Source organism: Pongo pygmaeus, chromosome 5 (assembly GCF_028885625.2).
Source record: "Pongo pygmaeus isolate AG05252 chromosome 5, NHGRI_mPonPyg2-v2.0_pri, whole genome shotgun sequence".
Taxonomy (NCBI): Eukaryota; Metazoa; Chordata; class Mammalia; order Primates; family Hominidae; genus Pongo; species Pongo pygmaeus.
The window spans coordinates 123,644,958-123,661,310 of NC_072378.2; the positions used below are offsets into that span (position 1 = coordinate 123,644,958).

Sequence of the window (16,353 nt, forward strand, 5' to 3'; positions counted from 1 at the left end):
AAGCCTAACCTGAATCGAAGCCAATATTCACGTTTGAACAAGAATAGAAACAGAACAAAATTTAAAGCAAAAATCGAAACTGTCAAATAGTTGAATAACCTTATTTCTTAATAGGGTGCATTACTCTCTCTCAGCTTCTTATCTTTGCAAGGTGGTATTGTTATTACTATGTATCTCTTCTCAAGTTCATTGTATCTTGATCAAGGTGGTCCTCACCTTGATTAAACTTTAATAGGTTTCTTTCTGACCTTCAGCGGCTCCTGATCTCCCTTTTCATAGAGCATTTACTTCAGAAAACTGGAAAACTTGTCATTGTAAATTCTTACTCTACTCGAGTGAGATATAGATTTTTTTTTTTTTTTTTTTTTTTTGGTAGGGGGATGAGGAGACAGGGTCTTCCTCTGTTACCCAGGCTGGAGTGCAGTGGTGCAATTATGGTGCTCACTACAGCCTCACCTCCTGGGCTCAAGCAATGCTCCTGTCTTGGCCACTCTAGTAGCTAGGACATTTACAAGCCACTTTTCGGTTTCACAACCCATAAAGCCTTCTCAAGGAACTGAAAGCCATCCCTTTGAAATGTAATCATCAAGAAAGATAGTGCTCCATCTCTCAGTTTCTGTGGAAGAGCAGGAGCCTAACTTCCTTGGAATCCTTGCTCCACATTGTGAAACTACTTCTTATCATGCAGATATAAGACTGAAAGTTTACTTTTTGAGGGGGAAAAGCCAATATGCAAAAACAGATGTCCTGTGATTCCCCATACCAGCCATTACAAACACTCCTGCGTTATTTTTTTAGTGGAATTGAGTTCAGACTCAATTCCAGTCTCCCTCTCCTATTGCAATAGCCTTGAATAAAGTCTTCTTTGCCTGTTTAACTTTGTCTAGTGCAAGTTTTGCTTTGACCTTCACGTCTTGGGTAGATATAAGTAACTGTGTGCAATTTGTGTATGTTGCATGAGGAGTCTTTCATGAAGCAAACATCCTGAACATAATCCATCTAAGGAAACAAAGAAAGTGCAATACCTTTTTTTTCCACATCAATGGCAGTTTCCTTCTCACTTTTCTTTTTGACATCTTCTTTTTCTGCTGGTAAAATAAGAAAATTATAAGCCTTTACCTGTTTCACTTGCAAATATTTCAGGGCATGCATGACTACCAGTGAGGCATCTAATTTATCTTGTATAGAGAAATCTTAAATCAGCCATAAGTCATGTCAAATATGAATAAGGTAGCAACTTGATAACAGACTAGTGGCTTAGGTATAATTTCTCTTCAGGAAACAGATTTTTTTTTTTTTGCCAAAGGCAAAAATTATTTAATAACAGTGAAAACATTAAATGGCATTATTAATTATGGTATTATTTAACAGCTTTCCTAACATATATTGAAAAGAATATATTGAATGTTCTCTGAGCTATGAGGTTGCCAGAACCATGTCAAAAGTTCTGAAATCTCTGAAGTTCACCTGGGACATCAGACGAATTATTTGAAAACAACCAATTAAAAATATATATATATGTGTAAAACAAACCAATCAAGTATTTTCTGCCCTCTACATAAAATGACTTTTAAAATTAAACTGAATTAGTTAAATAGTAACCATCATATTCACATATATAGTTAAAGTAAAGTAGTGAATTAGAGAGAATTAAACAGCTGCTCTTAAGAAAGAAAAAATAATCACAGTAGTAATTTTCAAAAAGTGTTTAGGATTGAATTATCTTTTTAAAAATTGACAATTTTAATTTTATTTGGAATATCTAGACATGTTAAGAGTGTTCATTAATAACAATGACAATGCATTTATTAAGGGAATTTCTTTCCTAGAAAATAATAGATTTACCAGTAGTATTATGCATGGACACTAATTGATTTATGTGGTACATGGCTTTTAAATTTCCTACCTTTCTTTTTTGTTTCAGAAGTAACTTTCTTCTCAGTCTTCTTCTTTTCCCCTTCTTTTTCTAGAGAATACATTTAAAATATTTCCTTTAGGGAAATTTAGTATGAAAGCAAAACCAAGGTTGAAATTGAAGGATATTTGTTAAGTCAGTTCTGCCTCCAGCTAGCTTTGTGACTGAGCAAGTAATTTAATCCCACTAAGTCTTATTTTCCTCATTTATCAAATAATAGTACCTCCCTCAAAGTTAATGTTTACAAAACACTGTATAAAGTGCCTGGCTCACAGTAAATGTGTAACATTGTAGACTGCTAATACTGTTTACAAATAATGAACAAGATAGTTTGAACTTTCTGAACCAAACAATTGTTTATCTAGTGCCTAAAAGTATTGATATATAAAATTAAAATATATTTCTTGGAAAATATACTGCAGATAAACTAGAAGAATTAATATTTGTTTTCTTTTATACATTCAATTTCATTAGAAATAATATATTAGACCATTAAAAAGGTATCTTTTGATGTAGCTGTTTTTCATATCTGGCTCTTGTCAACAGGCATTTAAGCCTGATGACAAGTGTCTGGCAGTGTGTTGGAGACATAACTTCCACTGTCCTTTCTGAGTGGTTGTATCAACAAGGCTGTTCAATCTTTGCACCCAGAGGTTGCAGTAAGTCTGGATGCCACATCAAACTGTTTGTGGTACTTCTAAACTTCGTGGAAGAGCCCTGTTTCATAAATCTGAGACAGCCTTGGTCTGAGGGAGAAAAGACAGAGAATTCATGTGCTGCCCAGGCATAGCCACATAGCAGGTGGACATCCCTGGACACTTTTCTGGTAAGCATAATCATTTCAGATAACAAATTCCTGTACTAATACATAGTTGTTGAAATTGAATGTTCAGTGGTTTTAGATTTGGGACAATAATAGCTATGGTTAATGTTGTAAATGTACTGATTTTTATCTTCAATTAGCAGTGCTATTTACCTTATATTTGAAATTCTTTTCTCTTTGTCAGTTGTCTCTCATCTCAGGTACAGGTACATTCAAAGACTTCCGTTACCCAGAACTATTATAAGATCATTATTACGCTAAAGAAATTCAATATGTAGTTCTAGAATGAATCCTTAAGTTGTCTACTAATGACTGCATCTTATTAAATAGAGGAATTAACTCATTCCCTTAGGTATAGAGCTTTTTTACCTACAAGATCAAAGACAACACTTTCTTTCAATGTTAGACGTATAATTTATAAAGAACCCCTTTCATGATTTCTAGAGATAATCTAATGTCGCAGGGAAAAATGTATTCACACTTTGTCTAAAAGTGTCTACAGCATACTATTACAGCTCATCCAATCAGAAGTAGAAAGTCAAGAAGTCAAATTTTGATAGTTCCAGAGATAGAAATAAACCAATTCATTTCCACTTCTTCTTTTCCTAAAGGTTTATGCATATTAAACATGCAGATCATATTTAAAATTCTGAATGAAGATACTTTCAAGTACCACTACTTTCAGCTTCTCCGGGAGAAATTTTATGTAGTAATGAATTTTACATCTTCTCTAAATAAATGTATATGCCAGACAATTGAATAGCCATTTGCTAAGCATCACCTCTGATGTCATGTATCAGCAAAGGGGTTAATTAAAATACAAATGACTTGTAAATATTTCTAAGCTCATGCTAAACACTAATGCCATAATAACCATAAGATCAGAAGTCAGTATCCAAGTCTCCAAGTTTCATAAGGTTGATGAATAAATATTTCATTAAAAAGCTTGTGCCAATTAGTCAATCTTACACTGAACTTCACAAAGAAAGTAGATATTTGAACCCAGAATATGGAAGGCATTCATTTATTTTTCAATTTTTTTTTAGAGAATGCTCTCGTGCAACAAATTCTACCCTTCAAATTAATATAGCTGGAATTTTATTGTGGTGATACAGTATTCTTGTCTTCGTCCAAATTGAATTAATGCTCCTATTATACACTCTGCTTGTGATTACAGTCATACACTGTGAGAGTCATGAATAAGAGCAGAAGTCCACAAAATGCAGATGTAAATAATATCCTTTAATAACATTTTTATGAATTAGACCTTTAAGCTGTCATTATGAGACTTACTTTATTCATGCTGAATTTCATTTAAAATGTCAACTTCTTAAGATTCTACATTTCCTCAAGCACTATTGTCTCTGTTATATAGGTGATTTGGTAGTAATGGAATTAAATTTTTCACTTATAAAAACATAACAATTTAATTATATCCTACTTGGATATAAAAATAACCCGTTTCTTTTATGAAAACTTCCCTGCCCCTGACTTTTTCTTCCTCAACAGCAAACAGTACTCTTCCCTTTCTGTCTGTCTGACTTTGAACACCCATAAAAAATTTCCTCCTCCATCTCTTTCTCATTGGTTTGCCATTTTGTTTGTAACAGCTAGAGAAGAATTAGAGCATTTAAGCCCATTGATGTTCAGAAGATTAAAAACTAAATGTATCTACAGGATGTGAAAGTATCAGAATATTACCTTTCCCTGACAAAAGTATAATAAGCCCTGAAATGATGGCTGTATTCTGGCAGGGATCACAGAAGAGTGTGGTTGGGAGAGAAATCTTCCCTACAATAAGCAGCTCTGAGCCACAAATATGTTATTAGCTTCTGCATAAATTAACATCAGATGAAATAAAAATTAAACGACTTACTTCTTACTTTCTAAGCCCTCACAATGGGCTTTTCTCTTGCTTTTAAAAGTTTTTTATGCCATCTCAAGGCCAGACAATACACAATACTTAATTACAATTGTAAAGCTTTCTAAGATGCTGGTTCCACAAGGAAACAAATGCAAAATGTTTTATTTTTGTCTTATGTTTTGTTCCTCCCCTCTTTGCCCTTCTAGTGTAGAGATTATCCTAATTCTGTGTATCAGATGAGTGCTTTTATTCTAACACTCTGGCCAGAACTGATGTATTTCTGGTTCCAGTTAAGTAAATAAGAACTTGTTTCTTTAATAACAATGCATTCCAACATACCTCATCACTGTCACCTTGTTTTCTTGGAGTGGCAGAGATTGGCCTGGAACCCAGCTCACAATATGACCGTGGAAAATTTTACATAAGCTTAAGATAAGTTCAATTACACGAGTGATTATTAGAGTTGTCCCATTGTTATCTACAGAGGGGTGTGGAGCACGAGAGAAAGCACAGGTGCTGGCATTTATGACCTTGGGCTGAATTCTGTCCATAACTCTTCCTAGTTGTGTGACCTTGGGCAGTGTGCTATGGCACACCGAATTTCATTTTCCTCATTTGAAAAGTGGAGCTAATAAAATCTACCTTGCTTACTTGTGAGAAATGGAGATAACTGGGCTAAAATGCCTGGAACAGAGTAGATGTAGAAAAATAATGATAATAATGACAAGCTATTACTATATTTTACAAATAATAAAAATCTGACCACATATAATCTTTTTAGGTAATTTTTTAGGTGTAACATTTACTAATCCCTTTGAGTAAATGCAACTTTATTCTTATTTTTCTATATCCAGGGAGGGTACGTCTAGAATATTTTGTATTGAGAAACTAAACGGAAAAAAATACCCATAAGCAAGACAGAAATATGTTATGAAGGGTACTGTACTGCAATGAAGTGGATTCAAGTCTCAATTTTGCTATCATTAGTAGTCATTACCTTATGCAACTATAGATGAATGCTGTATCTTCTGTCTTCAACCATAAAAGGCAGAGAAATGAGTAGAATGTGTTTGAGTCCCCTTTCACCTGTTTATTCCTTATTTACCAAGTGAAATATGTATCATCTTGCATTTATTTTCTAATTTTTCTGGAAATAGGTAACCTAAAAAGAGTTGCAAATATCTATGGTATGTTGTCTGGTTTTGATATGGCTTAAAATTGTTTAAAGCAAGAGAAAAGTCCATTTTAGAGGCTTAAAATGAATATGTATGTATATAATATGTATATATACATATACATATTATATATATATTTTTTGGACAGGTGACGATAAAGATTAAAAAAAAAAAAAAAAAGAAAGCTTTGTTTTGAGAATTAAAGCCTGAGACCATAGGAGGTGGCTTGGTTTTTTTAAAGGTGGATCGGGGTAAATCTTTCTGAATGGGCAATTGGAAAGATTATTGAAAAAAGTGAAAGAGCTTTGGGCTATTAGGGAGAAGAATTTTCAGCAAAGGAAAAATATCTGCAGAGACCCTGAAATGACAGCAGGCTAGATAAATTCAAAGAAGAGCCAGGCCTGGCTGGGCGTGGTGGCTCACACCTGTAATCCCAGCACTTTGGGAGGCTGAGGCGGGTGGATCACGAGGTCAGGAGATCGAGACCATCCTGGCTAACAAGGTGAAACCCCATCTCTACTAAAAATACAAAAAATTAGCCGGGCATGATGGCGGGCGCCTGTAGTCCCAGCTACTCGGGAGGCTGAAGCAGGAGAACTGTGTGAACCCGGGAGGCGGAGCTTACAGTGAGCTGAGATAGCGCCACTGCACTCCAGTCTGGGCGACAGAGCCAGACTCCATCTCAAAAAAAAAAAAAAAGAAGAGCTAGGCCTAGTGAGGCCAGAGTTGAGGACTCAGGAGGGGAGTGCTGAGTGCTGCAGCCAAGATGTAGTAGGGCAGATCTCCTAGAATCTTGTTACTGGTATGAATTTTCCATTTCCCTGTGAGTAACATAGGAAGCCACTGAGAGGTTTAAGCAGAGAAGTTATACAATTCTGAGTGATGGTTTAAGAAAAACTTTGGCTGTTGCTAGGTGGTCAAGTGTCTCATTGGATTTTGTGATCAAATTGAAAGGGAGAAGACTTCGGGAAAAAAATAATTCAGAACAAATATTCTTCTTCTATTTTTTTTTCAAAAAATTTCCTTGGAATTTTATTTGGGACTCCGGAAGGCACGCAACTTTATAGAAACATGGTAAGAGTACCTCCCTTCACATTGTAATTAGGTTGCTATGACAGAAAAGCTTTTTAAATTAAGGACTTCACTTGAGTTATGTGGCATAACTAAGCTGGCCTTTCAGGCTCTGAATCCATTTTTTTTTTTTGCCTTGACTTTTCTTTAGTGATAGCTGAATTATTCTCAGAAGTCTGCTCTTCTCATTATCAACTGTTAACAACAAACAACTCACAAGCAGCAATTCTACAGCATTTTCCAGTGACTACCCGAGACCTTTAGTTATACAATTTATTCACATAAATCAACAAATGCTTATCTAGTCTTATGCCAAAACCCTTTGCCAGTGTTTGGAGTTTTAAAAACCTCCTTCCAGTAATACTAGGTGTGAGGGCAGTAAGTAAGAAAGTTCATAATTACAATAAGGACTTTGAAAAACAGTAAACATGAAGCATGTGGGAATCAAGAGAGACATGCAACTCCCCATGGCTGAGTGGAGTGGAAAGCTACTCCTGGGGGATGTAACCTCAGACTGACTCTAAAAGGGCCTGTGAGGCCCGGCATGAACTCTGGATAGCATGTGTTATTATAAATGCCCGCTGAAGGAACTGAGGTACAGTCATAGCTCATGTCTTGCAGATGCAGTTGAGAACTCAGTGACGCTATATCATTCATGAAGTAAATATTGTAAAGGACTCTAGGTCTTATCTGTTTAAATTCAAACTTCTTCAAGATACCATACTACAGGTAGTGACCCAAGATTGTGGCCACTGCACTCTTGTCTGGGCCACAGAGTGAGATCAGTTTCCAAAAAAAAAAAAAAGGCCATTGTGAATGTTAGCTCCAGATCGACTGCAAGAATAAACCAGCAATCCCAAGAGGACCCATAGACCCTCTGAAGGAAGCAGACTGCTTCTGCAGGACCTGGGAGACCCCTCAAATACCGAGAGTGCCCCAACTGTGGAAGTGGGAAAGGGAGACCCTCCTCTCCCAAATACATACCCCCACTGTAGAAAACGATGGGCTGTTTGCAGGAGAAGTTTCCGACTTTATCAGGAGCTGAGTCAATTTGGAGAGGTGAGCAAAATGCAGGGGCAGAGGAAGCAGCAGAAAGACCCTGAGAGCTCGCTGGGTCCCCTAGCAGGCCATTCCTGCCTGGCACCACAGGGATTCATCAGGAGGGTGGCCAGAAGAGCAGGGGGTAAAACCACAGGGAGAAGAAAATCTCTAGCTGAACTTTGTAACAATTTGAATGGGGTGAGAAGCCTCCTGGCCAGAACTCAGGGGAGGGTGCAAATCTGGTGTGCAGACTCCACAAGCAGGGAAAGAACCAAGCCCTTTTCTTTTGCAGCTGGCAGGTGGGTAGCTTCAGGCAAGTTTTCAAGCCCATCTCACCCTCCACCTGGAAACAGACTTGGGCTGTTGGTGGGGGACATGGTGGGAGTGAGACTGGCCCTTTGGTTATCTTGGGAGCTGGGTGAGGCCTGTGACTGCAGGCTTTCCCCGACTGCCCTGTCAACCTGCATGACTCAGCAGAGGCAGCCATAATCCTCCTACTTAAACAACTCCAGTGACCTGGGAATCTCACCCCCATCCCCCACAGCAGCCACAGCAAGACCCACCCAAGGAAAGTCTGAGCCCAGACATGCCTAGCCCTGCCCTCATTTGATGGTCCTTCCCTACCCACCCAGGTAGCAGAAGACAAAGGGCCCCGCCTGCTACTGGTCCCTCTCCATACTACTGCAGCTGATGCTCTCTGGAAAGCACCACCTCCTGCACCTTGGTGCAGGAGGCCAACCAGCACAATAATAGAACATTAAACCACAAAAGCTAAGAACCCTCACAGAGTCCATTGCACTCCCCTGCCACTTCCACCAGAATAGGCACCAGTATTCATGGCTGAGAGATCCATAGATGGTTCACATAACAGGACTCTGTGCAGACAACCCCAGTACCAGCCCAGAGCCGGTGAGACTCGCTGGGTGGCTAGACCCAGAAGAGAGACAACAATCACTGCAGTTTGGCTCACAGGAAGCCACATCCATAGGAAAAGGGGGAGAGTACTACATCAAGAGAACACCCTATGGGACAAAAGAATCTGAACAACAGCCTTCAGCCCTAGACCTTCACTCTGACAGAGCCTACCCAAATGAGAAGGAACCAGAAAACCAACCCTGGTAATATGACAAAACAAGGCTTCTCAGCATCCCCCCAAAATCATACTAGTTCACCAGCAAAGGATTCAAACCAAGAAGAAATCTCTGATTTACCTGAAAAAGAATTCAGGAGGTAGGTTATTAAGCTAATCAGGGAGGCACCAGAGAAAGGTGAACCCCGGTGCAAGGAAATCCAAAAAACAATACAAGAAGTGAAGGGAGAAATATTCAAGGAAATAGATCGCTTAAAAAAAAAATCAACAATTCAGGAAACTTTGGACACACTTTTAGAAATGTGAAATGCTCTGGAAAATCTCAGCAATAGAATTGAAAAATTAAAAGGAAGAAATTCAGAGCTCTAAGACAAGGTCTTTGAATTAACCCAATCTGACAAAGACAAAGAACAGTGAATAAGAAAATATGAACAAAGCCTCCAAGAAGTCTGGGATTATGTTAAATGACCAAATCTAAGAATAATCAGTTTTCCTGAGGAATAAGAAAATTCTAAAATCTTGTAAAACCTATTTGGGGGAATAATCAAGGAAAACTACCCCAGCCTTGCTAGAGATCTAGACATCCAAATACAAGAAGCACAAAGAACACCTGGGAAATTCATTGCAAAAAGATCATCACCTAGGCACATTGTCATCAGGTTATCCAAAGTTAAGATGAAGGAAACAATCTTAAGAGCTATGAGACAGAAGCACGAGGTAACCTCTAAAGGAAAAACCTATCAGATTAACAACAGATTTCTGAGCAGAAACCTAATAAGCCAGAAGGGATTGGGGCCCTATCTTCAGCCTCCTCAAACAAAACAATCATCAGCCAAGAATTTTGTATCCAGTGAAACTAAGCATCATATACGAAGGAAAGATACAGTCTTTTTCAGACAAACAAATACTGAGAGAATTCACCATTACCAAGCCACCAGTACAAGAACTGCTAAAAGGAGCTCTGAATCTTGAAACAAATCCTGGAAACACATCAAAACAGAACCTCTTTAAAGCATAAATCACATAGACCCTATAAGACAAAAATAGAGGTTAAAAAGCAAAAACAAAAAAACCAAAGTACACAGGCAACAAAGAGCACAATGAATGCAATGGTGCCTCACATTTCAATACTAACATTGATGTAAATAGCCTAAATGCTCCACTTAAAAGATACAGAACCACAGAATGGGTAAGAAAACACCAACCAACTATCTGCTGCCTTCAGGAGACTCACCTAAGACTTAAGGACTCACATACACTTAAAGGAAAGGGGTGGAAAAAGGCATTTCATGCAAATGGACACCAAAAGCAAGCAGAGGTAGCTATTCTTATATCAGACAAGACAAACCTTAAACCAACAGCAGTAAAAAGAGACAAAGAGGGACATTATATAAAGGTAAAAGGTCTTGTCCAACAGGAAAATATTGCAATCCTAAATATATATGCGCCTAACACTGGAGCTCCCAAAGTTATAGAACAATTACTAACAGACCTAAGAAATTAGATAGACAGCAAGACAAAAATAGTGGGGGACTTTAATACTCCACTGACAGCACTAAACTGGTCATCAAGACAAAGTCAACAATGAAACAATGGATTTAAACTATATCTTGGAACAACTGGACTTAACAGATATATACAGAACATTTCATCCAACAACCACAGAATACACATTCTATTCAATAGTGCATGGAACTTTCTCCAAGATAGATCATATGGTAGGCCATAAAATGAGCTTCAATAAATTTAAGAAAATTGAAATCAAGCATTCTCTCAGACCACAGTGGAATAAAACTGGAAATCAACTGCAAAAGGAATCTTCAAAACTATGCAAATACATGGAAATTAAATAACCTGCTCCCAAATGAGCACTGGGTCAAAAACAAAATCAAGAAGGAAATTTAAAAAGTTTTGAACTGAATGACAATAATAACCAACCTACCAAAACCTCTGGGATACAGCAAAGGCAGTGCTAAGAGGAAAGTTCATAGCCCTAAATGCCTACATCAAAAAGACTAAAAAAGCAAAAACTGACTTCTAAGGTCACACCTCATAGAACTAGAGAAACAAGAACAAACCAAACCCAAACCCAATAGAAGAAAGAAATAACCACGATCAGAGCAGAACTAAATAAAATTGAGACAAAAAGAAAAAAATACAAAGGATAAATGAAACAAAAAGCTGGTTATTTGAAAAGATAAATAAAATTGATAGACCATTAGCAAGATTAACCAAGAAGAGAAGAGAGAAAATACAAATAATTTCACTAAGAAATGAAACAGGAGACATTACAATTGACACAACTGAGATAAAAAAGATCACTCAAGGCTATTATGAACACCTTTACCCACATAAACTAAAAATCTAGAAGAGATGGATAAATTCCTAGAAAAATACATCCATCCTAGTTTAAATCAGGCAGAATTAGATACCCTGAGTAGACCAATAATAAGCAGCAAGACTGAAATGGTAATTTAAAAATTACCAACAAAAAAAAGTCCAGGACAAGACGGATACATAGAAGAATTCTACCAGACATTCCAAAAAGAATTGGTGCCAATACTTTTGACACTATTCCACAAGACAGAGAAATAAGGAATTCTCCCCAGTTCATTTTATTAAGCCAGTATTACCTGAATACCAAAACCAGGAAAGGACATAACCAAAAACGAAAACTACAGACCAATATCCTTGATGAAAATAGATGTTAAAATCCTTAACAAAATACTAGCTAACCGAATCCAACAACATATCAAAAAGATAATCCACCATGATCAAGTGGGTTTCATACCAGGGATGAAGGGATGGTTTAACATATGCAAGTCAATAATTTCAATACACCACATAAACCGAATTAAAAACAAAAATCATATGATCATCTCAATTGACGCAGAAAAAGCATTAGACAAAATCTGGCATCACTTTGTGATGAAAACTCTCAGCAAAATCAGCATTCAAGGGACATACCTTAATGTAATAAAAGCTTTCCATGAAAAACCCACAACCAACATATACCGAATGGGTAAAAGTTGAAAGCATTCCCTCTGAGAACTGGAACAAGACAAGGATGTCCACTCTCACCGCTTCTCTTCAACATAGTACTAGAAGTCCTAGCCAGAGCAATTAGAAAAGAGAAAGAAATAAAGGGCATTCACATCGGTAAAGAGGAAGTCAAACTGTCACTATTTGCTGACGATATGATCATTTACCTTGAAAAAACTAAAGACTCCTCTAGAAAGCTCCTAGAACTCATAAAAGAATTCAGCAAAATTTCCAGATACAAGAGTAATGTACACAAATCAGCAGTTCTTCTATACATCAACAGCAACCAAGCAGAAAATTAAATCAAGAACTCAATTCCTTTTACAATAGCTGCAAAAAAACCATAAAATAGATAGGAATATGCCTAACCAAGGAGTCGAAAGACCTCTACAAGGAAAACTACAAAACACTGCTGAAAGCGATCATAGACAACACAAACAAATGGAAACACATCCCACGCTCATGGATGGGTATAATCATTATTGGGAAAATGACCATACTGCCAAAAGCAATCTGCAAATTCAATGCCATCCCCAACAAAATACCACCATAATTCTTCATAGAGTTAGAAAAAACAATTCTAAAATTCATATGGAACCATAAAAGAGCCCACATAGCCAAAACAAGACTAAGCAAAAGGTACAAATCTGGAGGCATCACATTACCCGATTTCAAACTATACTATAAGGCCATAGTCACCAAAACAGCATGATACTGTTATAAAAATAGGCACATAGATCAATGGAACAAAATAGAGAACCCGTAAATAAACTTGAATACTTACAGCCAACCAATCTTCGACAAAGCAAACAAAAACATAAAGTGGGGAAAAGATACCCTTTTCAACAAATGGTGCTGGGATAATTGGCTAGCTAGCCACATGTAGGAGAATGAAACTGGATTCTCATCTCTCACCTTATACAGAAATCAACTCAAGATGGGTAAAGGACTTAAACCTAAGACCTGAAACTATAAAAATTCTAGAGGATAACATTGGAAAAACCCTTCTAGACATTGCCTTAGGCAAAGCTTTCATGACCAATAACCCAAAAGCAAATGCAATAAAAACAAAGATAAACAGCTGGGACCTAATTAAACTAAAGAGCTTTTTCACAGCAAAAGGAACAGTCGGCAGAGTAAACAGACAACCCACAGAGTGAGAGAAAATCTTCCCAACCTATACATCTGACAAAGGACTAATATCCAGAATTTATAACAAACTCAAACAAGACAGTAAGAAAAAAAACAGACAATCTCATCAAAAAGTGGGCTAAGGACATGAATAGACAGTTCTCAAAAGAAGATATACAAATGGCCAACAAAAATATGAAAAAATGTTCAACATCACTAATGATCAAGGAAATGCAAATCAAAACCACAATGCAATACCACCTTACTCCTGCAAGAATGGCCATAATAAAAAAAAATTCAAAAAACAGTAGATGTTGGCATGTATGTGGTGATTATGGAACACTTCTACACTGCTGGTGGGGATGTAAACTAGTACAGCCACTGTGGAAAACAGTGTGGAGATTCTTTAAAGAACTAAAAGTAGAACTACCATTTGATCCAGCAATCCTACTACTGAGTATCTACCCAAAGGAAAAGAAGTCATTATTTGAAAAAGATACTTGAACACACATGTTTATAGCAGCACAATTCACAATTACAAAATCGTGAAACCAACCCAAATGCCCATCAATCAATGAGTGGATAAAGAAACTGTGGGTGTGTGTGTGTGTGTGTGTGTGTATGTGTGTGTATATATATATATATGATGGAATACTACTCAGCCATAAAAAGGAATGAATTAACAGCATTTGCAATGACCTGGATGAGACTGGAGACTATTATTCTGAGTGAAGTAACTCAGGAATGGAAAACCAAACATCATGTGTTCTCTCACTGATATGTGGGAGCTAAGCTATAAGGACACAAAGACATAAGAATGATACAATGAACTTTGTGGACTTGGGGGAAGAGTGGGAGGGGGATAAGGGATAAAAGACTACAAATATGGTGCAGTGTATACTTCTCAGGTGATGGGTGCACCGAAATGTCACAAATCACCACTAAAGAATTTACTCATGTAACTAAATACCACCTGTACTCAATAACTGATGGAAAAATGTTAAAAAATGATATCATACTACCTTTTTCCCTTTGAGCCTCAAAAAGATGTGATGAAAGGATTTTAATAATCACTTTATTTTACATGGTCAAACAAGGTAAAAAAACGTTTTAGTTTGGGTTGGAACCACAGTGATTTCAAGACGATAAGAAATTATACTATTAGAATAAAGCACATGAGCTTATATGCATTAGAATATACTTCATTCTCAGGTAAAAGTCTACACATCTTATAACCTGTGAGGAAATGGGCTCAGGAAAGACGACAAATGTGGCCAACTTCACAGGTCTTATGAGTCAGGGGTCCCCAACCCCTGTGCTGCAAGCCAGTATTGGTCAGTGCCCTGTTAGGAACTGAGGTGCACAGCACGAGGTGAGCAGAGTGCAAATGAGCATTACTGCCTGAGCTCCGCCTCCTGTCAGATCAGCAGCTGCATTAGATTCTCATAGGAGAGCAAACCCTCTTGTGAACTGCACATGTGCAGGATCTAGGTTGCATGCTCCTTATGAGAATCTAATGCCTGATGATCTGAAGTGGAACAGTTTCATCCTGAAACCATCCCTCCCCTCACCCCTGTCCCTGGGAAAATTGTCTTCCAGGAACCAGGTTCCTGGTGCCAAAAAGGTTGAGGAATGCTGATGAAAGTGACAGAACAAAGATTTAAATCTAAAGATGATCACAAACCCTGTTTCTCTCCTGCAACATGGATAATGAAGCTGGAGATAGATATACTCTGTGAAAAACTTTCAAGCTGATTGAGTCATGGGCAGAAAAGAAGTGCCACCTTTTACTTCATCAATGCCAAACTTATCTTTCAACAGTCTCACAACCAAAGTTATTTGACTTCATGATTTTTTTTTTCGTATTTCTGAATTTAGTATGCAAAAGGAAATGCAATGAGAAAGATTATTTAATACATTTCAAATTGCAAAAATGTTTCTATGTTAATTAAACTTAGCATTTAAAATGGATAAGGTAGATTTCTCCCAAATCTTTTGAAAATGATAAAGCTTTTTACATGAGTGATTGCATTTATTTAAAATGGCCTGTGTTTATATAGCTAAGGGGTGCCACATCCGTTCTTTCTCACTTTCTACATAGAAGTGAAACAAAAAAGGCAACCACTGTGTGTGTGTGTGTGTGTGTGTGTGTGTGTGTGTCTGTTAGAGAAACAAAGCGAGAAGGAAAGAGGAGTGAGATGGGAAAAGGAAAGGGAGATGCTGTATTTTATTTTTCCACTCAGTGCTTTTGCATTTCAGAAGGCAAATGCTCAAAGCTTACTGACTTGGACTCAGAGGAGAAGCTCAATTCACATGCACTTATCTCTTTAGATAACTCCATAAATTACAATTGCTTTTGTTTGTTTGTTTGGTGTTGCTGACATTTGGAAATTCTTAAAAAACTCTTTTAAATTTTTATGCAGAATCATTGCTTACTCAAGTTGTTTTATTGTAAGCTTTCCCAAAGTGTCTTGTAGAAATAGTAAAGAAAACAAAAATATAAGTTTCTTTTCTAACAACTTTTCATTTATAATGTCATGTTACTTACATAAAATTACTTTTTCCATATTTTATCTATATGTTTTTCTACATTTTTCTGTAATTGGAAATGGATTGCAAGAATATTTCGTTGCATTTAAAATGTCAAGGATGCCTAGAAACATTAGAAAATTGAGCTTTTTCTTTTCATGACTAAATTATCAGTACAAGAAAAAGTTGGTTGCAACTCAAAACCAAAATATACATTACCTTAAAGTACTACTTCAAAGATACTGCTATTTTTATAACAGTTTTGGACTTGATTTATTAAATAAATTAGTAAGACCCAATAGCTATTTTAAAATATGATTTGACTTTAAAATAAAAAATTAATAGTATATGGGACACATGTATAAGTCTGATTTTCAAATGAAGCCTTTCAATTTTTAAAATTTGCCTAATGGATATCCGTTCTTAAAACAGAAGCAAGTGCCCATATAAAGACTACAACTTTTTAAGTTGTAATCATTTCAATATGCTGAGTTCAGGCTTATTTGAACTGATGCACTACATAAGAGATTTTACCATCTCTTATGGATTAAAACAAACTAGTAACACATTATGTCTTCTACGTCTTAATATAAGATTTATTCTAGTAAATTAAAAATGTTTTTATATAAAATTCTCATTTAATTGAAGCAGGCATTTTTTTTTTCTTTTTTT

The 16,353-nt window shown here is 36.7% G+C and overlaps 1 protein-coding gene across 1 annotated transcript in view; it reads right to left on the reverse strand.

The window, feature by feature from the left end:
• Positions 1-16,353, reverse strand: part of TRDN (triadin) — a 421,845-nt gene that overhangs the window by 230,170 nt on the left and 175,322 nt on the right. Inside the window, exons 11-12 of the mRNA XM_054492187.2 lie at positions 1,907-1,966; positions 1,026-1,088 (exon numbers count right to left, since the gene is read on the reverse strand). Of these exons, the coding sequence (XP_054348162.2) occupies positions 1,026-1,088; positions 1,907-1,966 (123 nt within the window). The remainder of the gene's footprint in view (positions 1-1,025; positions 1,089-1,906; positions 1,967-16,353) is intronic.